The sequence below is a fragment of the Rhynchophorus ferrugineus genome, unplaced genomic scaffold (assembly GCF_030347505.1).
Source record: "Rhynchophorus ferrugineus isolate W39M unplaced genomic scaffold, kcgeb_rfMv2 rfM11, whole genome shotgun sequence".
NCBI lineage: Eukaryota > Metazoa > Arthropoda > Insecta > Coleoptera > Curculionidae > Rhynchophorus > Rhynchophorus ferrugineus.
Window position 1 is genome coordinate 26,848,923 of NW_027472590.1, and position 24,729 is coordinate 26,873,651.

The 24,729-nt window shown below is 33.1% G+C and overlaps 3 protein-coding genes and 1 long non-coding RNA gene across 6 annotated transcripts in view; 1 reads left to right on the top strand and 3 right to left on the bottom strand.

Moving 5' to 3' along the window:
* The window catches only part of kibra (WW and C2 domain containing protein kibra), a 66,445-nt gene extending 48,345 nt beyond the window's left edge, over nt 1-18,100 (bottom strand). Inside the window, exon 1 of the mRNA XM_076417845.1 lies at nt 17,692-18,100. Within this exon, the coding sequence (XP_076273960.1) occupies nt 17,692-17,819 (128 nt within the window). The 5' untranslated portion in view covers nt 17,820-18,100. The remainder of the gene's footprint in view (nt 1-17,691) is intronic.
* LOC143204925 (uncharacterized) lies at nt 5,628-9,170 on the bottom strand. Its single transcript, XR_013007699.1, has 3 exons — nt 7,621-9,170; nt 6,049-7,344; nt 5,628-6,002 (listed from the first exon to the last, which is right to left on the bottom strand). It is a non-coding gene; the product is annotated as an uncharacterized LOC143204925 (long non-coding RNA).
* Nucleotides 18,101-18,506: 406 nt separating the features above from the next.
* Nucleotides 18,507-20,908, top strand: LOC143204905 (protein FAM114A2). The gene is made up of 3 exons (XM_076417851.1): nt 18,507-20,381; nt 20,439-20,562; nt 20,618-20,908. The coding sequence occupies exons 1-3, from the start codon at nt 18,586-18,588 to the stop codon at nt 20,690-20,692; spliced, it is 1,995 nt and encodes a 664-aa protein (XP_076273966.1). The 5' UTR covers nt 18,507-18,585; the 3' UTR covers nt 20,693-20,908.
* Nucleotides 20,585-24,579, bottom strand: Nup58 (nuclear pore complex protein Nup58). Of its 3 annotated transcripts, none has more exons than XM_076417854.1 (7): nt 24,118-24,579; nt 23,923-24,062; nt 23,677-23,868; nt 23,346-23,597; nt 22,732-23,292; nt 22,355-22,681; nt 20,585-20,988 (listed from the first exon to the last, which is right to left on the bottom strand). In XM_076417854.1, the coding sequence occupies exons 1-7, from the start codon at nt 24,144-24,146 to the stop codon at nt 20,861-20,863; spliced, it is 1,629 nt and encodes a 542-aa protein (XP_076273969.1). In that variant the 5' UTR covers nt 24,147-24,579; the 3' UTR covers nt 20,585-20,860. The 3 variants fall into 3 exon arrangements, with proteins under 3 accessions (XP_076273969.1, XP_076273970.1, XP_076273971.1); XM_076417855.1 differs by having other exon boundaries at nt 23,677-23,865; nt 24,118-24,328; XM_076417856.1 differs by having other exon boundaries at nt 20,852-20,988; nt 22,326-22,681; nt 24,118-24,548.
* Nucleotides 24,580-24,729: the final 150 nt, after the last annotated feature.

Sequence of the window (24,729 nt, forward strand, 5' to 3'; positions counted from 1 at the left end):
ACCCCATTATATATTTAGTGTTAGAACCGCAGTACTACCGTAGTATATTCAGGATTTTGATTCTCTATTTTCGTTTTTATTTTCATTTCTTGATTTGAATTCTTCTTTAATTCGAAGTTACACCTTATAAAATAATATACCAACATTCGTATGTGTTATATCATATAAATTTATGGTGATATACATCACAAAGACCTGGACAAAATATAGAAATCTTAAAATTAGAAAAATAAGAGACAATTTAAAGTCATGCTTACCACAAAACGAGATAATTTAAAAATACAGAAATAAGAATAACAAAAAAACCCACATAAAAAATCAGAACACTATCCGCAAAAGAAGTAAAAAAGTAATGAAATCGAAAAGTACATAAATAAAGAAAATCAAGGAAAGGATGAGCTAAAAAAGAAATGATGACGAATTAAAAGGAAATAAAATTTAAAGTAGGATATGAAATAGATCCATTGAATGAAAGAAGACGTGAAAAGGAGAATAAATGTCTTTCAGTCTTTCTTTAGTCTATTTTTAATAACTTCTTCAACATTTGATCCCTCAAGACGAAGCTAATCTCTAACATGAACATTTTCTGAATAAAAGCGAGTAAACTTGAGCCCTTTTCCCTATTAAGAAATAATAAAACTTAATATGATGCAAATTATTTTTTAAAAATTCTTGACCGAACAAAAGAATGACGTAACCTTTACAATTATTCCTTCTATGGACTGTTACCTATCAAACATGCCAAATATTACTTGTTCTCCAACCGTTAATGATAAGAATTGTTAAATCCCTCAAAATTAATTCCAGTTAAAACAGTTCGGATTATTTGAAATAAATGTATACAACACGAACGAAATTTGAAGGACAAAAGTGAAATTTCGAGAGAATGACCCATAAGTCATTTGTTATTTGTTACAATTTATTATCATAGTGAATGTATACGCCAACAGTATATAATATTACGTATTGCCAATGACCTGCAATATTGGATAAACCGAGTGAAATTATATGCATTAGCTGCCATCTTCGGCAAAAATGCGCTATTTCAATACCAGTCCGGCGCAGATGTTTGGCACTCCGATATCTGGTTCTTTTTCAAATGCAAGCTGTTTTTTATTCTCTTTTGTTTCTCTCCTCACTCGGAATGAAATTAATTAAAACCCGCCGCCGCCTACTTGACGAAGAAATGGTATTTTTATTAATATTAACAGGTTAGGTGTAGCTGTACCGAAACTATGACTAATAAGCGGCTTATTTTGGCAAAAAGTATGTCTAGTTTTTTTCCTTCAATTCCTTGCGACCCGATCATATATCAATGGTGTTTAAAAATAGTGTTTTAAAGGTATATCTTTCTTCGTGGATATTCGTACGTTTAAAAAGTAACCGTAAGGTGTTTTTAAACCTTTACATTTTTTGTCGTAATACATTTTTGATTCGATTTGCTCAATAACACATACACACTCGTATCTGGAAACAATTTAAGCGTTAAATCATCGATCTCAGTACTTAACTTATATCGCACTGAAGAGTACTCGTTAACAGTTATCGACGACGTCATCAGGAGTATGTTACAACTAACGCTATATAAACAAAAGAAAAACAAAAGACGAAAACGAGTCGTCAACAATAGGAACCAAAGCGAAACACAGAGATAAGATAACCACGGCTGACCCCTTGAACTAGATCCAAGCGAACGTAGATATGGGGAATCGGCGATTTACCTCCGGACCGGGCCAACTCCCCGAAATGTAAATATCCGCTCGGGTACTAACCGAAAATCGTAACCTTCGCCGCCTCTTTACGTTTTAATAATGTTTAATTTCATTTTTGCTTTCTGGGTAGGGTCCCGATCGGTTATGTAACCGAGCGACATCGTGCAGATTGTCCGAGCCCCGCATTTTGAATAGTATTTCGTTTCCGATGTGCCATGAAATTTTTGCAATTACTTAATAACTAGACGGGCTTACGAAGGCTCAAGTTAGCGAAGCCAAGACACTAGATATGCTGAAAAAATATATCGATATTATTTCAAAGAAATTAAATATATTTTTTAAACATTATCAAAAACTTTTAATTATTCCTAATAAATCTTTAAAATTGCTACTTAATTTTAACAGTTTATTAAAAATATGGCTACTTTTCAAAATATTTGGAAAATATCGACATTTTTCTCAGCAGCTGACATCCCTACAAGACACTAACGTAGTGGTAATACATAAGCAGGCATCAACATTGTTTTTATTAGTTACTAATACTACCATTTTGTGTGGGTTGAACCTTATTTCTGATAATCATAAACACTCAAAAGAGCCTTTGGAAAATTATATTTACTATAATGTGACGGGTTTAGTTTCACAAATGTGGATGAAGCCTGCACATAACAAAATTATAATACCTACTGAACGGCCATATATTCTCAAAATACAAAGAAAAATATTAATTAAATATAAGGCTTGTAAGTGTAAGCAAGTAAGAATCAAAACCCATCATGGTTGGATTACAAAAAGCTAATGTCAAATATCTAGTATTGCTACTTAATTTTAACAGTTTATTAAAAATATGGCTACTTTTCAAAATATTTGGAAAATATCGATATTTTTCTCAGCAGCTGACATCCCTACAAGACAGTAACGTAGTGGTAATACATAAGCAGGCATCAACATTGTTTTTATTAGTTACTAATACTACCATTTTGTGTGGGTTGAACCTTATTTCTGATAATCATAAACACTCAAAAGAGCCTTTGGAAAATTATATTTACTATAATGTGACGGGTTTAGTTTCACAAATGTGGATGAAGCCTGCACATAACAAGATTATAATACCAACAATACAGAAGAAAATGATCTGCTGAACGGCCATATATTCTCAAAATACAAAGAAAAATATTAATTAAATATAAGGCTTGTAAGTGTAAGCAAGTAAGAATCAAAACCCATCATGGTTGGATTACAAAAAGCTAATGTCAAATATCTAGTATTGCTACTTAATTTTAACAGTTTATTAAAAATATGGCTACTTTTCAAAATATTTGGAAAATATCGATATTTTTCTCAGCAGCTGACATCCCTACAAGACAGTAACGTAGTGGTAATACATAAGCAGGCATCAACATTGTTTTTATTAGTTACTAATACTACCATTTTGTGTGGGTTGAACCTTATTTCTGATAATCATAAACACTCAAAAGAGCCTTTGGAAAATTATATTTACTATAATGTGACGGGTTTAGTTTCACAAATGTGGATGAAGCCTGCACATAACAAAATTATAATACCTACTGAACGGCCATATATTCTCAAAATACAAAGAAAAATATTAATTAAATATAAGGCTTGTAAGTGTAAGCAAGTAAGAATCAAAACCCATCATGGTTGGATTACAAAAAGCTAATGTCAAATATCTAGTTTCTTATATGACCATTAAATAGTTCGATGAGAGCTACACTTCACTGAATCACATTGATTCCATCAAATATGTGTTATGACAGAAGTTTGAAACAGTTCGACCAATATTTATGTATAGATAATACAAATATAAATATAAACTAAGCAGATATCTAGTTTAAAAATTCATAGGAGAATTTAATATGTCAAGTATGTCGAAACACAGATTTTGTAAACCTCTTGATGACTGTAGTTGCATGTGCTCTTATAAGTAAAGCTATTATTAAAATATATTATACATTAACATCATGTTAGACAAAAAGCAGATCAGATTAGACTCAAAGTCAAGCAACTGTACCGGTTTGCCGGAAGATACTCTCAACTTGATCTAAAATTAAAGAGATTGATTTATCAGTCAGTTATAAAACCAATTTGGACCTATGGGGTGGAAATATGGAGTTACACTAAGAGATCAAATCAAGTAGTAATCCAACGTACCCAAAACAAAGTCCTATGATTGATTATCAGTGCCTATCGCCACGTAACCAGCGAAGAGCTGTACGATGACCTTGAAATCAAATGGATACACGAAGTGATCCAAGATTTCGCCTTAAAACATGAAATAAGGTTGCTAAATCACAGCAATGTGGAAGCAATATAGCTACTGGATAATACGTAGGAAATCAGAAGATTGAAGCGAACCAAACCACACGAACTTGTTTAGTGTATAGGTGTATTCTTAACTACAGCTTAGGTATAATAGTTTTATTTCAATTTAGGAAATACATACTGATGTATTAATAACGTACTCGTCTTACTTGTATGCAAGTACAATAGAACAGTAGTAATAAATTAATTTGTAAATTAAGATTGTACTAAGCATATCCAATGCAAGATGTTAATAAAAATATATATTCAATTTGCAGGTTTGTCATGAAAATTGTGGGCTTGTCATCGATACATTCTGTTCCAACTGATAGTTATTATCATCGGATACTCTTTGGATTTACCACCTGCACTTATTTTCTTGGAAAGTATTATACTTATTGATATTCTTCAATATTCTGCTATAGTTTATGTCTAGTGTGTTTATAACAGTCACTCACTTCGACAATATAAGATTTCTAGCATTCTTATTAAAATTATTCTTTCAGTCACGGTCACAATCGGCAAATCGATTCTTTGCAAATTTGTTAATTTATCTTTTTTTCCTTTTGCTAGCAAAAAACCGAAGTTTTGAAAGGTAAATAATGAAAATAAAGTCGAAACTTGGCCAAAAATTCGGACGTTGAATTGTTAAGTGACGTCAATGTTTCGTAATGCTTTTGATTTAGTGTTTGATCTAATTGGCGAATGTTAAAAATCATCTGCTTTTATTTATATCAAAATCTTTGTAATCATACTTGTAATTTAAAAATAAATCTCTTTTTTAGAATGTGCCTATCCTATAATATTTTGACGATTGATTATTACAGTTAGCCTATTGTAGGTTTTGGTTTCAGTGAACAGCAAGAGTCATCATACTAAAACTCAGCTGAAATTATCAAAGGAATTTCAGATAGCTCAGGAGTTGATGAATCCACTGCTTCCAGATGTTTACATACGAAGGGAAACACGCAAAAGGAGAAAAAATAGCTACAGAAGTAGTGATTAATCTTTTTGAGGAAATGATGAAATAAACGAATAGTTTTCGGGGTTCGTGCCGAAACCAAAATAGCTGAGAACATTTAATTCCTCGAACCCACTCGTTAGGGAAATCTTCGCGCTAAGTTACCTGGCAGATCATTCATACCGTCGGAATTTACACGTAACACAAGCCCGATCGATGACGATAATCTTCAACCGTGCGAATTTTGTCGGTTTCCCGGTTTTTACGAACAAAAATATATCATTTCGTGGTATTTATGTTGATATCGTTAACGACGATCTACGAGGGAACGAAATGAGGTTAATGTACTTAATTAATTACTGATTTACTGTTAATTAATTAATAATATTTAAACAAATTTTGTGTTATAATTATATCTTATTATTCTAATAATATATATATAGCAGCTGAATAGCTAAGGATGAAGACGAAATGAGAAATTTCAAGGAAAAAGATTCTTGCTAGGGATGGAATCTTAATTTTAAATGTTTTGTATATTTTAGTAGTTAACTATAAGAGTTTATTAAAATATGTCGCTTTTATTTTGAAACATCGAAAACGATATATCGGTATTTCTTAAAATATCTCTATTCTTTTGGTGGCCGGTTTCTCGAAACTTCTAATCCTTGCTGGCTTCGTAGCCGCAGTGGTCAAGACGACAGGACATAGGTGTACTTTATGTTTGTGATTGTAGTTGCAAGTGTCTCTAGGCAACAATTTAAAGTACGACAAAGAATAACTATCAAGGCCACGCCAGTAAACAGACTGGGTGAGACCGGATGCTTCCGAGATGATGTTAAAAAAAAGATTCTGAAAATTCATGAAATCCATGAAAATGTAATATAAAAAAACCAGTGTGTATTTAACATAACAGGTCAATTGAAAAGTCCCCGCCTACCATAGTAAAACTAATTTTTTGGCAAAATTAGTTTTTTTTATTCAATATAATTCCTTTCAAGAGTGACATACTAATTACAGCGCCCCTCCAACTTTTTGATACCATTTTTGTAGTACGATTTGTCCTTTGCTTCAAAATAGGCCTCAACGATCAACTCTTCATTCGACGAAAATTTCTTTCCAGTGAACTTTCTTCTGAGATCTGAGAACGACAAAGCAATTCGAAGCCCAATTCATGGATTTTTGCTATCGTTTTCACTGACTTGTGACACGGTGCATTCTCTTGGTGAAGCATCACTTTCTTTTCCTTCAAACGGTCCAATAATGCTATTACATACGCTGTTGATGGTCCTTTCTTTTTCAAGGTAGTTAATGAAAATTATTCCATGCGCATCCCAAAATACAGACGCCATAACCTTGCCAGCTGACTGTTGCGTTTTCCCACGCTTTGGAGCGGGTTCATTGTGTGCAGTCCATTAGGATGACTGTCGATTGGACTTCGGAGTAAAACTGTCACATATCGACGCAAAAACTGTTGCGTTCAAACGCTGCTCCGAATCATCAACTCGTCGTTGTTTTTGGTCAAAAGTGAGCTTGCGCGGCACCACTTTGCACAGAGCTTTCTCATACCCAAATATTCGTGAATGATATGTTGTACACGTTCAGTTGATATCTTTAGAGTGTCTAATATTTCATTCAATTTCAATTTATGGTCATTCAAAATAATTTTGTGGATTTTTAAAATGTTTTCGTCGGTAACAACCTCTTTTGGGCGTCCACAGCGTTCACCGTCTTCGGTGCTCATTTCACCACATCTAAATTTAACACATCAATCCTTGATGGTTGATTTTCCTGGGGCAGCGTCCGAAAACTCGCCATCAAGCCAAGTTTTTGCTTCAAATGTATTTTTTCCCTTCAAAAAGCAATATTTTATAAAAAAAATTATTCCTTTTTATCCAATTTTTTCACAATAACAAAAGTTGCTTCACTCAAAATGCTATAATTCACAAACTAATGATCCGGCAGTAATGTATTTAAAGACTCCTTTTACCAACTAAGGGTTCATCTGCAATGGAACTACAGTTTAATGTGAGCTCCGAACCACGGTCCTCGACATTAAGCCTACCGACTGGTGAGTGACCAACTTAGAAATCATTTTCCTTGTCGGATTTTGCACTCTTGCCCAGGACAATCACAAATATTAAACAATCACAAAAATAAATTTACGACCACCCCTCAACAGGATTCGAACTCGCAACTATCGCAACAGTAGGCGGACCTGTCGTGCTGTCGCCTTTACCACTGCGCCAACCAAGACTGCTTTTGAGTTCAAATGTCTTTTCTTGGTTTCATTTCACATAGAAGCCATATCTTGAGTTTTCAATAAACTCCAAGGTTTGTGTGCAAAAGGAACTATGCAGATTTACATCTATCCTTATCCAAAATATCTATTGACACTAAAACCGAAACATTCTGTTTTAGAACAGTAATTGAGAATCTCATCTAAACTTCAAAATCAATTGGGCACATTCTGAATTGAACATGAATAAATGATGGGTTGGAATAAAAAAGAAATTTCGTTTTTTGAGTTTTTTGGAAGAGAATTTATTCCTATAAATTTAAAAACACTAATAAATGATATATGTGCCTTCTGAATCGATGAACTTTTGCCACATTTCTGAGCACCACGGTAGATTAAAACTTCAAATCCAATACCTCGAATTTTGAGTTATCACGATGCTTTTGATCAATTCCGGTCGATTTTCTTCTTGCTTCACTCGCTTTAGTCGTTGACAGTGGAAAGATAAAGTAGAATTAATGGTTTGGCAAGTTTGAGGAGATCATGATGGAATAATTCCTTTCCAATCCCGGAAAAAAGGCATCGCTTTCTTTGAAGTGGGGACTTAGTGAAGCTTCTCCGTGCTTTGACCACTATCCCCTTTGTAGATTATTGTCCACTTTTCATCGTCCGTTTGGATTCAGCAGCGATTATATGGGCTGGCTAAAATAAAGCAATTCTAATGCACAGTTTGAGCCATATAGACTTAAGTAACGATTCGCCGAGCATATTCGTATCTTGTTATCTAATGATAACTTGGATTTGCGCCCGATGAGCCAATACATTTGATGTAGTTTAAGTCCAAGTTGCTTTCGTGTAGCAACTATGTCCTTATGTCCTGTATTTTTCCAAGTTAGGTGTCGGTCCAGATACATGCTGAGATATTTAGTATCCTCGGCTTGGGGAAGCTGAAAGTTATTGATATTCACTGGTGGACATGTTCTTCTACACAGAGTGAATGTTACATCAGCTTTATACCTTTTAAAATTGGCGATCTATCAGATAATTTCTATATAGCATACGACAATTTAGAGCAAGAACTATATTTTTATGCAATAGATTTTAAAGAAGCCTTATTGAATGTGCTCATCGCTACTACTGAGTATTCTCAAGAGGAAGTAGAGCAAGAGTTGAGGGACATAAGAGAACAAAGAAAATATGGACAAGTTCAAGGACGAATTACAACAGTATCAAGTATATCATATTTTTTAATAATCATTAGAAACAGTGACACTAACATTTATATATACAAATATAATATTCTGTTAAAATAATAAAAATAATAATTAAAATTAATACTCTACCAAACAGTGTTAGATAACTAGTTAACATATTACGTTACATTACGTGAGCTTGACATCTAGAATATATTATAATTTTTATTCATATTTTAATTCCAGTTAATTTTTTCAATGAATTTAATGCTAATTATATATAATATACTAACAGATACTTACTGGAATTATATATTCATAAATTGAAGTTTTATTAATTATTCATAATTGAAGTCGTATTAGTTTCGTTATAATTTCTTAATTTCTTCCAATCACCAATAAAAGAACTAGTTTTTTACAATTTTTTTCTCTGAATTTAATCAAATTTTCCAACCATAAAGCCAAAAATTAGCAAATAATAAACATAGCCAGATGTAGATCAGAGGGAAAATTATATATTCTGGGAGATTTCAACATCTTCCATATTATAGATGGTGACGTTGGGAGACAGTTTTGTTCATATACATTATTAAACACTGCAATGCTTCACGTATAGCGAACGAGATATATCTAAATCTGAGGTACAGCCATAATAATTCGAGATGATATAAAGCATTTCGAAAAAGAAAAATTCCGCAAAGACTACCTGCAAGCCACCAGTATAACCATAGAGGAAGCCCATGGACCATTAACATTTTCTGCGATTTATTGCCCACCCAAACATAAAAACAAGGCAGAACAATTTCAAGAATTCTTCAGTACGCTAGGTAATAGATTTATAGCAGGAGGAGATTATAATGCGAAACATTTAATGTGGGGTTCAAGAATAATAATCTCAAAAGGTAGAGAACTGCTCAAAGCCATAAGGATAGATAACTTACAACATATCTCTACTGGTGAACCAACATATTGGCCTTCAGACAGAAATAAAAAACCAGATACAATAGATTTGTGTATTACAAAAAATATTGATCCAAAAAAGTGTCAGGCAGAATCATGTTTCGACCTGTCTTCTGATCATTCATCAATAATAGTAACAATTTCTTCAAAAATTACCATCAAAGATAAACCCCCTTCTCTGTGCAATAATAGAACTAACTGGCCCTCATTTAGAGAAAACTTAGACCAAAATATCTCTCTAAACTTACCGTTACAAACTGAAATGGATATAGAAATAGCAGCAATAAATCTTACAAAAAATATACAGGAGGCAGCATATTCCGCGACTCCCAACATTGAAACATTTCCAAGAAAAAATACACATATATCATGTACAATACAGAAAAAGATTGCTGAAAAAAGAAAGTTACGACGAAATTGGCAACAGCAAAGGACTGAAGAGAATAAAAGAAAATTTAATAGGGCCATAAAAGAGCTGAGAGATCTAATCCAAATTGAACGAAACCAAAGCATTCAAGAATACCTAGAAAACTTGACATCAACTGAGGCTACAGACTATTCGTTGTGGAAAGCAACAAAAAAGCTTAGGAGATCCCAGCAGCATAACCCACCTATTAAAACAAGCGAAAATAATTGGGCGAGAAGCAATAAAGAGAAAGCCGACATTTTCTCAAAACACTTAAAAAATGTTTTTAAAGCTTTCCAGTCTCAGCTACATAAAGATGACGAAAATAAAATTACTAGCTTTCTAGATTCGCCATTTCAAATGGATTTACCGCACGAGAAATTAACGCTCAAAAAAGTTAAACATACAATAATGAGAGAGATTAATATTAAAAAAGCTCCTGGTTATGACTTAATTACTTGCAAAATTTTAAAAGAACTATCAGAAAAGGCTATAAAACTATTAACATATATATTTAATGCTATGCTACGAATTAATTACTTCCCTAGTATCTGGAAAGTAGCTAAAATATTAATGATACTTAAACCAGGAAAAATACCAGAAGATGTGACCTCCTACCGACCTATAAGTTTATTACCAATAATCTCGAAAGTTTTCGAGAAATTATACATAAAAAAACTAAACTATATAATAGAAAAAAGAAAAATTATTCCAGAACATCAGTTTGGCTTTCGCAATAAGTATGGGACTATAGAACAAGTGCATAGACTTGTAAACCAAATAAACGCTGACCTAAATGCCAAAAGATATTGTTCGGCTGCTTTCCTAGACATATCTCAGGCTTTTGACAAAGTATGGCATACGGGCTTGCAGGTTAAACTAAAGAAACTTCTCCCTCATCCGGACTATCAGCTACTAAAATCGTATCTCACTGACAGACATTTTATTGTAAATCAAGGCAATGAACATACCGAATTAAATCCCATATATTCAGGAGTTCCGCAAGGTAGTGTACTGGGTCCAGTACTGTATCTTCTGTATACGGCTGATCTGCCCACCACAAAAATAACTACTGTGGCAACATATGCAGACGATACAGCAATCTTAGCATCCCATGAAGATCCAGTCACAGCATCAATAAAACTACAAACCCACCTGGAGCAAATACAATTATGGTTGAAGACATGGCGCATTAAAGCCAATGAATCAAAATCCACGCATATAACGTTTACCCTGCGTAGAAGAACATGTCCACCAGTAAATAACAATCATCGTCAACTCCCCCAAGCAGAGCATGTTAAATATCTTGGTATGCATTTAGATCGACGCCTAACCTGGAAGAAGCACATACTCTCTAAACGGAAACAACTAGGACTAAAATTATATCAAATGTATTGGCTCATTGGGCGCAAATCCAAGTTATCATTAGATAATAAGGTATTGCTGTATGAGTCTATACTCAAGCCCATTTGGACATATGGAATTCAACTATGGGGTACCGCTAGCAAATCTAATATATCCATCATTGTGCGTGCCATTGTTGATGCTCCGTACTATATTTCAAATAAAGTGATACAACGCGATATTCCTCTAGAACCTATAACGAGTGTAATTCAACGTGTTTGTGTGAAGTACTTCGAAAGAGTGTCAGTGCATCCCAATGTACTCGCTAATCAGCTAAATATGCGACGTGATAGTGAAGTGCGTAGACTAAAACGTTTAACACCACCTGATCTGATTACTGGACATATGTAGACTTTAGAATAAGCATTAGAATAAGACTTATTAATTAAGATAATATTTTATACAGAAGATTGCTTAATGAAGTGGTTTTCTACATGCCATGTATATAATATAAACAGAAGAAATACTTATTGCCAATAGGGCTGATTGTGGACTCACGAAGAGTAATAAAAAAAAATCTAAATCTGTAAAAAAAACGTTTTCAAGACCCCCCGTATCGTGACGAGAATAGTGGAGCAATAGACGCGTAACTTCGTACGGTTTCTTTCGAAATAGTTCCGCCGTAGCGAAGCATGACCAATCACACAATAAATATTTACTTCACAAAACCGAATGATAAATGATTCATGGGGAAACTATGCTACCAACGAGCAGTCTTCAATTAGGCATAAACAAAAGATACTTATCTGTTTCGAAGCCGTAATAATGGTTAATCAACATCGCGGTTCCCCTACTTTCGGAAAAAAGAACGGTTTTCGACCATATTTTCTCGCAGAATTTTTCTTGGTGTTGATATAGTTCGAACTGGAGATGTTAGCCGAGGATAAAAATATCTATATACCGGCGAACACTAAATATCGATACCAAACCACGCAAAATTCACTTGATGTCCAGAGGAGAGAAATCTCCACACAAAAGTTCGATACCCTCTTGTACATGATATCGTACATGTATGATATCGATACTTCTTTTTAAAACAAATCGAAAATATCGATATTTTTTCGGCGTCTGTAGTTCCAACATCCTGTAATAAACGACATTTGAACAAATTCCAGAAAGTAATGGTAAAGTTTGTTTTCATTCGGCCAGTATCCCCATTTTTGTGCATTCTTACCGTTAATTACTTGACTCAACTTCTGTCCAGACGTTCCTATTATAGTAAACAAAGTTTTACGTTGTGCAGTATTGTACATCTGAGGTTATTTAGCAAAACTTTTGAAAAAATAAATTAAGTGTGATTTTTGTTTACATACAATTATGAATAAATCAGTAGACCCACAAATTGAGACTAATTCTATGGAGGCAAGACAATATCTCGAGCCCCAGACTCCAACAAAATTGTTTTATTATACTGTCAGTAGGTCTTTGAGCTATGTCTTATTTTATTCAGCGATTTTGCCACGTCGATAATATAACAACATTTTTGTTAAATGTTTAAAAAAGAAAGTAAATTTAAAACCCTTCAATTGTACATTCCATAATGATCTTTCGGATGAAATATTAAAAGTACTAACAAGGTGTGCTATATACTTTTGAGTAAAACAGGTAAACAGAATATTAAGAAAGACTCAAAGTTTACTTTCAGTATAAAAAACAAAAAGATAGAACTCTGATAGATCTTATTAAATTCATGGCACTAAACAAAGTTTTTTGCTTATGATTTTATATATATATATATATATATATATATATATCTTATGTCCCTTATTGAGTTGCATCTCTATTGCTCTATGATTATATTCTTCAAATATACGTATAATTTTCAAAGAGTGACAACGTTGCAAATTGAAATCCTTGCGCGCACGCCAGGAATCTCCAGAACTAGACTCTTGTGATATATTTCATGTTTTATAAATTGTCATTCAGTGGTACTCCGTAAAATGTCACTGTTGGTGTCGCCCAAATAATTCCAACGTAATGGTTGTACTGACGAAACACGGCCGAGACCAGATCGATTCCATAACTTATCCGCTACAATATAAAGGGGGTACGGACAAATTAATTCAGGTGTGCCTGGTTCGTACGAGATGCAAATTCAGACAAACGCTGGGCATATTATCACAGCTGCTATTCTTGCAAAGCCATTTACATACAATACCGTGTACATATAAAATAACAATTAGAACGATACTTTGCATTTGAAATGTTCGCGCGTTAAATAAAAGACGAACAGTATCGCGAAATATATGAACTGGATCCGCGCCGAGGAATGCTTTTCGAATATTTGTCGAATTCCTAGAGCTTCGCCGAAAGAAACTACGCGCTGTTACATCATAACCGATCGGTATACGATTCTGGGCACGAAGGTCCGTGTAACGTAATGGCGTTCTTCGTATTTTGAGTAAAAACTCGCCGATGATAAATGCCAGCACGTTTTTTTAAAAAAATTCGATCCGACTGGACGTTATATTTTAGAAAAGCGAATGTAAACACGTCAAAAATTCCGAGAAAAACGTCTGCTACACAATGTCGATCTACCACGCAAAATTTTTCGAATATTTTCAAAAGTATTTTCTGAAAAACAAATTTGATTTTTTTAAAATATTTGACCTGTAAATTATTGTCTATCAAATGAGAACAAATATGACACAATCTGGTAGAGGTTATACAAGCCATTGCTATTGTTCACTTAATAATTAATAAATATTAGGTTCAGTAATTAATTTATTGTTTGAATGGGCATTTATTAACAAAAAGATCAGGCTCAAAATTAAAAAACTGTACTGGTTAGTCGGGCGATACTCCCAGCTTGACCTAAGATCAAAGAGATTGGCTTATCAGTCAATGAAAAGGCCTATTTGGATGGCCCTTATGGAGAACAACTATTAAAACCAAATTGTTAAACGAAAGCATCAAACCGACTAATAATCCTACTATGCTAAAGCAAAGTTCTTCGATTAATTACCTATGTTATTCGCTACGTAACCAACGAAGAACTCCACGATGACCTCGAAAGCAAATTGATCCTCGAACTTATCCAAGATTTTGCATTAAAGCATGAAATAAGGTTACTAAATCACAGTAACTTGGAAATAACCCAACTATTCGACAATATGCAGAAAATCAGAATATTGAAGCGAACCAAACCACAAGAACTTCCATGATGTGTGTTCTCGTTTTAGCAGCTCATAGTATACCACCTCAAGCAGATTTCATTAAATACAGAGCATTAGCTTGGAGTCTTGGATATTCCGACTTTGCAGTTGATAATTGATGCATTACCAGGTTATTTTTTTTATAACATCTTTATTAGATACGCTTAGTACAATCTTAATTTACAATTAATTTATTACTGCTTTTCCTATGTACTTGGATTAATTAACAAGCAAGACGAGTGCGAGAAAATACATCAATATGTATTCCTCAATTATAAAATTATAATTATTTATTAATTATTAACTTATAGCTATAGCTTACCATAAATGTATACACTTTATATAAGTTCGTATGGTTTTGTTCGCTTCAATCTCCTGACATCCTGCGCGCTGTCCAGCAGTTGTATTGCTTCCACGTTAGTATGATTTAGTAATCTTCTTTCGTGTTTCAAAGCGAAATCTTGGATAACTTTGCAAATCCATTTGATTTCCAGGTTATCGTGCAGTTCTTCGTTGGTTACATAGCGATAGGCATTGGTAATCAATCGAAGAACCTTGTTTTGACAGCGTTGTATGACTAGTTGATTTGAATTTTTAGTGCAACCCCAGATTTGCACTCCATAGGTCCAAATTGGCTTTATAATTGTATTATAGATCAACCTCTTTGATTCTAGATCAAGTTGAGAGTATCTTCCGACTAACCAGTATAGTTGTTTTATTTTGGTTCTAATGTGTTTTGCTTTTTGTCTAACGTGATGGCTTCGACGAAAATGACACACATTGAAAAGCGAAGCCTGTCATTGGGGCTCTAGAGTAAATCCTTAAACATAGCAGTTTATTTCTGCGAAAGTCGGTATTAGTCAAGCTATACTGCATCAATCTAAACAAGTGCCATCAGGAGACATCAAGTTTGGAAGGTACAGAGGAATAAGAATGGGTTACTGTTTATTATTAATGGCGAATAACTGTACATTTCTGAGTCGTTAGTAAACCTTTAATAGTAGTCAAATCAATTTGCCATTTTGAACCAGATGGTGTGGTTGTAATTTTCCTTCCTTTTAGATCTTCTCCAAGCCCTGCAAACACCATTAAAACAACAGACACCATTGAACACTTCTACGAGGCGAAAAATCCACTCGGCAATATTCTTCGACGTAGCTCAAATCTTTGACAAGGTCGAGGAAGTGATCCAGAAGCTCCAGAAAACGTTATATAAACAAAATAACCTGTCAGCATACAGTAAACTTCACCAATCCCATTCGCATATTTTATGTTTATATTATTCCTCGATTAGTTTATATAATTATTTATTACTTAACAAAAAAAAATGACAGCAGACAATATGTGTGAGATGTATGAATTATAGGTAAAATGTTATAAACTAGTAACACTTATTTTTTGATTGCTAAGGAACAAAAGTTTATTTATGTTAAATAATATGAGAACATGAGCAATATGACGTAGTTTCGGTTAAGTGCGATATGCGAAAAGGACTGTCGAGTAGGGTGCTGTTATAGATGAAAAATAAATTTAAATTTGCAGAATTGCCAGTGCCCTGAAAATAATTTCAAAGGTATAGTATGTAAACACATTCATGTTGTGTTTTTTTTTATTACAGAAGCAGCCCTAACAGTAAAAATTGGCGAAATTGACCATATACTCTATTTGCTTTACTCAACATTGAAAGAGATTAGAGCAGGTCACTACGAAGTATCAATTCTTCACCTATTCTAACATGTGATAAACCACAATTAGCGAAGAAGCAACACACAAGTAACAATATAATTAATTCCGTATAAACACAGAGAATAAAAGTAATTAGCGCATATCAAAATTTAAAAGAAAGAACTCGAATTGAAAACGAAATTGAGATCATCATTTTTCACACTCATAAAATTTATAAATAGCCGCCCAGATATCTGCTAGACAATAACATTCTTGCGGCATTTTTATACGTAAATTTTTTCTATTAAATTATATCCGACGATCATTTGTCTGGGACGATTCGAACGACGCATTATATTAAAATACTAGACGTCTGATGAGAGTTCAAAATTCCCGAATGCCAATGGATATGTGGTCGGACTTTTTCTGTTGGCTGGATTTATTTAATCGTGCCAGATGCCAAAATAGCGGCATATAAATAAAACGATAAAATTTCACCGGTTTTCCCCACACACGCATACTCTGGACGCCGTGCAGTCTCAGAGCAAGAACGCCAACCTGGAAATTTTAATATATCAAGCCGGGACATTTTTCCGAAAAAAAAAAAACAAAACTCATTACCGAGAAATGAAAACTTTAATATGTTTGCCTTCCGAGTAGAGTATCCGGATTATAACACTTTATTAACACGGATTACTCAGAAATAATATTTAAATAATCAAATTCCGATAGTATATACACAAACTGAGAATCTCCGAATTTTAACGGGTAAACATTAACACCGCAAAAAGGATGCCTACATTTTAGGAATAATTTTAATATGGCAATAATCTATAAACAAAAAACCGTAATCTAAAAAGGTCGTTATTTTATCTACCAACATAATCAAAATTAATAAAATTATTATCAGTGACGATATATAACTTGAAATTAATGTAAATATATACTCATTGAATCATCCCGACAATTATATTTAAAAGGAAATTGTCTGGAATCGAAAATTAAAAGACCGAAACGTACAGGTGTTTAAATGGTCAATGAAAACCCCATCGTTAATTATGAATAACCTTTTTTATAAATGTCCATATGTCACTAGAATAGCATCCCAATACATATATTTCCGAACGAAAAATACACACATACTTTATTGATAGCACCGTATCAAAATTTGCATAAATCTAGAAGTCGTGACGTAAACAGCGTTCACGGAAAAATTGTAAATATTTTTAGATACAATAAATCTAATATTTATTCGCCTAAACCCGCATATTTTCAACGAGGTGGCAGCACGGTCTCATAATGTTTTTTAAATGTAATAAAATTCTTGCATACCTTTGGCGTTTCGAAAGCAGCACATACCAATCCGAATGTAAGACAGTTAAATATTTTACTTGTTGAAAATGGAATTTATAACCTATTAATAAACGCTGCCTATTTACCCAATAGTAAATGGGAAATATAGGATATTTTGTGTATCGGGAGCGTTTATTTATAATTGTAAAAATAGATATTTATTTATTTAGATTAGAAAATCATACGATCGCGAAACAAACCCGTGACAACTGGAAATCCTCAAAAAGCTCTTTATTCAATGAAGGTATAGTGCCGCCGAAAGGTCATTTGTTTAACGTAGACAATTGTAAACTTTAAATTAAAGGAATGCAGTTCAAATCCTACCTGTCTCTCGGGTCAATCCAAGTCGTCTTCTTAGAATTATGGTCGATAAAATAAATTTTTCCGTCATAATCACGTCCGAAATCCCAACCTTCCGGTAAAGGTATCTCTCCACTTCGTTTTCTGGGCATTATTCACTTTTAAAATCCATTCAACCCCACTGTAACTGGCACACACACACCACTAAGAACTACACGGCCATGTTGAATGTTGAACACATTATCAAGAACGGTCGCGAGGCTGACGTCACAATTCTCCAACCAATCAAATCAGTTTAACCTCGAGTGTGGAATGCGACTGACTAGCGTATTAAACATGCAACATACAGCATATGTATTCTATACTGGGAAGTGCAAACTATATAAAATGTTCGCCTACAGCACTGCTCTTTTATCGGCTGTATTAATACTACCTACTGATTTGTTTTTAATCGGTCGTTAACACGGAAAAATGCCAGATTGGTATGCGAAATAATTACTATCTTGTGATGGACTTAAAATAATTTTATTTCTTAAACTAGTAACATTATAAAAAATATATTACTATTGAGTTAAATATTTAATAGCGTAATATTAATAAATTCACAATAAAAAGCACGTAATATATTATTTCTATAAACAATTATTGTAAATAATAAAAATTGAAATAAAATAAAAAGGATTTAAAAACCATACAGCGCCATCTACCCTCAACACTAAACAATTTAATTTTATTCAAAAACGATAACTGTATGTTATACCTTATATTGAAAGATCTAGGAATTTTAGTATTTCGATCACAATACAGAATATAGCTAGATTTCTAAAATTATATACGTCGTGCATTTTGACTTTGACGTCTATTGTTTCACAGCTGGTTTTGAAGCTATTTCGTATTTGTTTTCTATACTGATACGACATGGATACATCCGATAGTGAGTGTTTTGAAAGTGCAGACGAAGAATTTGATTATGATTTTCAATATGAAAATATTAAAACAAAGCAAAATCAGTGTACTAAGACAATTGAACCGGAATTGTGCAAGTTGAAATTAGAAGAACAAGAAGAGGACGATGTCGTAGCAGATGTTAAACACGTTCCAAATGAGGCTTTATCACCCAGTCAAACAGCATTACAAGCAGTAACCGATATTATTAGTGGATGTGATAATAAAACCAATACAGGTAAACAAACTGTTAGAGAAGAACATCTTAGAACTGAAAATACAACTGAGTCAGTGAATGATTTAATTGACGAAAAACCTTTGAAAAACACTAATGATTTTGTTGAACCGGAGCCTAAATCTGATACTGCAATAATAAATAAAACCAATATTTTAGAATCATCAATACCAAATAATGATATTAATAAATTAGAATCTAATATTCACCCTAAAGTTAATAGAGAATCTGAAAATATACCAACTATAAATAACAATGAAAACATTGACAAACAAAACAATGTAGATGATAATTGGGGATGGGGTGATGATGGAAGTGATTGGGGTTCAGAAGTTGTAAAAGAATTGCAAACAGATGATAGTCCACAATCAAACAATGAAGACAGTGGATGGGGCGATTTTGATGCTGATTGGGAAACACCAGTTCAAATAGAGAATACATGTAGCACTAAAGGAAAAGAAGAATTTTCTAAAAACGATCATATATCAGATGACTATGGAGATTGGGAATCTCTGGATAAACCTGAGGAAAAATCAAAATTATGTGAGAATCCAGAATCAAGTTGGGGTGGTTGGGGCTCATGGGGAGTAACATCAATTTTAAATACAGCTACGCAGGGTGTATCAACTTTAACTAGTCATGTATCACAAGGACTCTCGGCAGTTTTAGAGACTGGAATGGGGATACCAGAACCTGAAGAATTAGCTAAAATGCATGTCCCAGGTAGAGAAAACACCTTAAATGAAAATGACTCAGCAGATTCTCCTAGCACTCCAGTAGCATTTGGTTTGGGTAACCTGGTAACTGGGGTTTCACATTTAACCAAGTTTGTAGAAACTACTGGCAATAAGGTGATAACAGGAAGTTTGGACACATTGGAGGCCATTGGTAAAAAAACTGTAGAAGTGTTACAAGAAGGTGATCCAGGTTTGAAGAAGAAGAGAGCTTTTCTAAAACTGGAACCAGAAAAGCCAAATTTGTCACAAATACTAAGGGAGGCTAAGGAGAAAGCTGAAGAAGAAAACCAACAACAAACCATGACTGCTAAGAAAGTAGTGAATTATGAAGCCCTTTTTGATGATCATCAAGGGTTAGTTCACTTGGAAGCATTGGAAATGCTATCAAAAGTGTGCAGTATAAAATTGGATCATCTTAACAAAACCTTGACGGGAGATGCTTTAAAAGAAATGCAAGAGACCCTAGACCAGGTAAAGGAGCTCTGCGAATTGCCTGAAGATGAGGAAGAAGATATCAAACTATCTTTAACTGATGCTGAAAATACATTAGGAAGTGCATTGAAGGAACTTAACATTCCCATCAATTATAACAAACTATTTGAAACCTGGAAGGATACTGATAATTGGTTAAACAATGTTAACACAAGTTTTATTGATGAGGGTGAATTACATCAACAAGCCATCGAAACATTAGCCCAGTTGACGGCAATCGCCATGGAACAGTTTCATAAAAGTGGTGAGCTTCTTATGGTTAAAGAACACAGAAGTACAGCAGATGAAGCTGATAGTTTAGTTCAGTAAGTTATCATTAAATATCTGAATTTATTTAATGTTACCAATTAATCTTGTTTCAGGATAACAGCTACCTTGAAATCACTAATTTTAAACCAAGCCAATCGATTTGTAGATAAGTTTGAACATATTAAAACAACCAATAAGGAGAATGTTAATGAACAGATAACCAATATATTTTATGAGGTAAATAAAATAAATAAAACCATTGTTGCCATATTTATAATTTTTGTATTTTCAGGCTGCAAATAGTGGAACATACATTCAAACTGCTTTCCAGTTATTAATTCCAGTATTACAAGTTGGAGCAATTTAATAAGTTTTAAGGGGTAAAAATCTACTAGTAAACGACCTGTAAATACTGTGAATAGGAATAACTAGTTATTTATCATCGGATTATTTTAGGGATTTCTCCATGTATTGTTTATAAAAATAATTTATACTGTAACACTTCGTATCGATTATAAACAAAAAAAAATTGTGTTTAGATTTTTCCTCGCTTATTTCCAGTTGGTGGTTTTTGTAGTTGAAATGAATTGCCAAAGCCAGTCTGTCCGAATCCAAATAATGACGTGTTTGATGGTTGGTTGGACCCCAAAGGAACTGTAAATCCTAAAAATGATACTCCTATATATAATTTTACACTGAATATATATAAAAAATCATTTTTGGCGCCTCGGTACGAGATGCGATCAAAAAATAATGGGAAAGATAATTTTATTTATTCATTCGAAGTCGTTGTTCGGGATACCCTTAAGTATTTTTAGTGATGCGTGTCGATAATTTTTGCGCCGTTAAAACGACGGGTTTTCTTTTTTATTTTTGAGAACAGAAAAGTTATACGAAATCACGTGTGGCTGGGGCGTGGTTGCAAATTTTTGCAATATATGGAGTATTCTTCCAAGAACTAACAAAATAGTAAACAACCAACCAATAGGTAATGAAATATGACAATATAGATACTTTCTAGACATGCATGCAAACTCAGCAAAAATCGTGGCAATGGCAACAACAAATATTCTAAATTCATTATTCTCATTATTTTTGATCACATCTCATATGTCAAATGTCCCATTCATTAGAATTTTAGGCCTCTCATTGTCTCTGACTTTAGTAAAATTATTATAAGACCTATACATAATTACTTCGAACAGTACTCATGATTCCATAACTAATATCAGCGGCTCTACCTTCTGCTTATGCAAATTTGATGATCGATAATTGTTATGTCTTGACAGTAATGAAGAAGAATAAAAAGTCCTTGATAGGAAAATTATTGAAATTATTATATAGAATTAAATTTACATTACTACTACGGGCATTGCTCCTAAAAATGTCTATCACAAAAAGACTGCATGATAGAAATGCCTAATTATAACGATTATTTTTTATAGTTCCAAATTCCGTAAACGTAAGACGTCAAAAATACGAAAGTACAGGTAAAAACAATTGTTTATTATGAAAAATTGATCGCAGAGGCGTTGACACATTACTAATGTCAATGCAAAAATCGTCATACAAAACTTGAAACTTTCACTGTTGTTTAGAACATAGTATGATAATTAATTTAAGCTGTCATAAATTTTGTTGACCCCTCTAGTTAGACTAACTATTTATACGTAAGCTCATATAATGTAAATTATGACATTTTTATTAAGCTCTTTATTTTATATTGTATTTATTTTATTTTATATTTTTGTAAAAATAAATCTAAACATTTAAATCAATGACAGTGATAATAATTTTAGAACAGAATATAAGAAACTTATCTGGATGATGATTGTTTGATATTTGCTAGCAAATCCACTATGATCGACTCAACAACAGTTAACTGTTTTACCAATGTAGTAGTGTATTTCCATATAAAGCATTTCAGCTTCTTTTATTATGAATCTTGGTCTATCAAGAATCTTATGAATATGAACATAATGAAATAAGTTAATAATTACCTATTGGTTTGATCAGATAACTAATTTACCTGTGCCAGTATTTGATCCGGTATGTGTATATGTCTGTGGTGACATGTTTTGTTGCGATCCTACATTGGTGTTAACAAAGGCTAAATTATTAAAAGGTGTTGGTCCAGTAGCAACTTTTGGTGGGGAAGTGACCAAATTATTTTGCATGTTCAACATTTGAAATTTAGGTATGCTTGTATCAAATGGATTACTTGTATCTTGTAGAAGAGTCTTTCTAATGTTTTGATAAGTTTCTTTCTGAGATTCTACTTGTGTATGAACCGATTGTAAACGGCCTGCTAATGCAACAAAAGTCTCATGAAGTCTTCTCATGCCCATAGATAGGTCTAAAAAGCAAAACTTTTTATTATAGGACATTTAGTGGATAAGATATTACCTTGAGGAGTAAGGGAGTCTGGATTTTTGTTATTTTTAACATATTTATCTGCAGCCTCAATCTGTATTTTCAAATTCTGCATATCTCTCTCAAACTGATCGGCAAGATCTAGAAAAAATTTTAGTGGGGCAACATTTTCATATTGTAAACCAGCAGGGGTATCGTGGGTACGCTGTGCCATTTCCACATTTTGTACAGTTTTTGCTGTGTCATATTTGAGTTTTTCCGCTAAGTGTCTATTTTTTTGCAACTGACTCTCAATCTCATTAATTTGATTATTCAGATGACCAATTTCTTGTTCGACAAGCCTAAAGTCTTTTACAGAACATCGAGTTATATCTGAACTGTGATTCCTTTGTTGTTTAACCATCGCTTTAAATGCATCAACTGTTTGTAATATTTCGTTCGGTAAACGTTGATCTTTTGGTGGAACTTCTTTCTGTGCTGTTACATCAGCGTTTTTTTCTTGTGTTGTTGCAACTCCACCAAGTCCAACGGATACTGAAACAGTTGACTGTTTCACATCTATGAAAGTTGTAGCAGTATTAGCACCACCCAATCCTAAAAATATAACATTGATGGTAATTTATATGTGCATATAAATATATTCTCACCAAATAAACCACTATTTGTAGTACTTGTAGTGGTGGTTGTGGCTGGTGTGCTTAAGTTAAAACTCAAACCTGGAGTACTAGTAGTTGCAGTATTATTTCCAAATCCAAATGATGGTGTACTGCTATTCACTGTATTAGTTAAATTGAAAGCTAATGTTGGTGCAGATGTGGTAGTTGTGGTATTAGATAACCCAAAAGATAATGTAGATGTTGTTGTTGCAGGTGTACCAAAACTTATGCCCGTTGTTGGAGCTTATATAAATACATAAATAAGTAAAGGTAATCTTAAAAGTAAAAAGAAACTAATATAGTTTTTAAATGGAAAATGTACCTGCTATATTTGCTGGTGTTCCAAATGATAAACCTGTGCCACTTGGTAATGTACTAGTTCCAAATGATAAACCTGTACTACTTGGTAATGTATTAGTTCCAAATGAAAAACTTGATGTTGTAGGATTTGGATTTGTACCAAAAAGACCAGGTATAGTACCACTAAATAAAGAGCTTCCTGCAGTTGTGGCTGCTATAATTAATAAAAATAAATGTTAACTCAAATTAATAATAAATTAATAAATACCAGGAGCTGTTGGTCCAAATAGGCTGGGAGTGGTTGTCGATGTTGCAGGAGTAGTATTAAATGAAAAACCTCCTTGGACTTGAGGTGCTGCTGTACCAAAAGTTAAACTACCTGTACCAAATGATGGAGCCGCTGTAGTCCTTTAAATAAACATGTAGTTATATATCTAAAAATAATTGATAAAAATATACATACTTTGCACCAAAATTAAATCCGGTTGCCATTTTGTTTGATTATTTTAGAAGCCTAAATATATAAACGAAATATAAGTACTCTACAATAGTTAATACATGTGTAACGATAGAAATTATTGGATTTTTAAATATCAACTTGAGGTATAATCATTCAACAACAAAAATTTAAACTTCTAACCTAAAATTCGCTAATATAAGGTTGTGTATACCATCTCGTAAATATGTAATATCACAAAATACATTTCTGTAATTTTAGTAATCTTATGAAAATTTGGATATTCAAAAAATAATAGAAATTGAATATTATAATAACGCTTCAAAATACATTAACGAAGTTATGTTCATATTAAAAAATAGCGATGTAGCTAAAATGTAGCCACTCCTATAAAATTAGGAAAATTTAATTTAATAAAATCAAATATTTTAAAGACTAAAAGACCATGTGAATGCAAAATTATACTGCAGGGAATATTTCTCCTGCCAAATTGTTAATGTATATAGTACAGATTGAATTTAACCAGGTTTATGATGTAAAGATAAGGAAAACTGAATCATTCAAATACGCTCAGCCATTGTAATTTGTTATGGATATACATAGAAAAAAATACATATT

Excerpts from the sequence above, each read along its gene's own strand:
- LOC143204905 (XM_076417851.1), top strand. The coding sequence starts at position 18,586 with ATGGATACATCCGATAGTGAGTGTTTTGAAAGTGCAGACGAAGAATTT. Across the intron at positions 20,382-20,438 it reads GAAGCTGATAGTTTAGTTCA|GATAACAGCTACCTTGAAAT; the intron begins GTAAGTTATCAT and ends ATCTTGTTTCAG. Across the intron at positions 20,563-20,617 it reads TAACCAATATATTTTATGAG|GCTGCAAATAGTGGAACATA; the intron begins GTAAATAAAATA and ends TTGTATTTTCAG.
- Nup58 (XM_076417854.1), bottom strand. The coding sequence starts at position 24,146 with ATGGCAACCGGATTTAATTTTGGTGCAAA. Across the intron at positions 23,869-23,922 it reads ATTTGGACCAACAGCTCCTG|CAGCCACAACTGCAGGAAGC; the intron begins GTATTTATTAAT and ends TATTAATTATAG. Across the intron at positions 22,682-22,731 it reads AGACTCCCTTACTCCTCAAG|ACCTATCTATGGGCATGAGA; the intron begins GTAATATCTTAT and ends TTTGCTTTTTAG.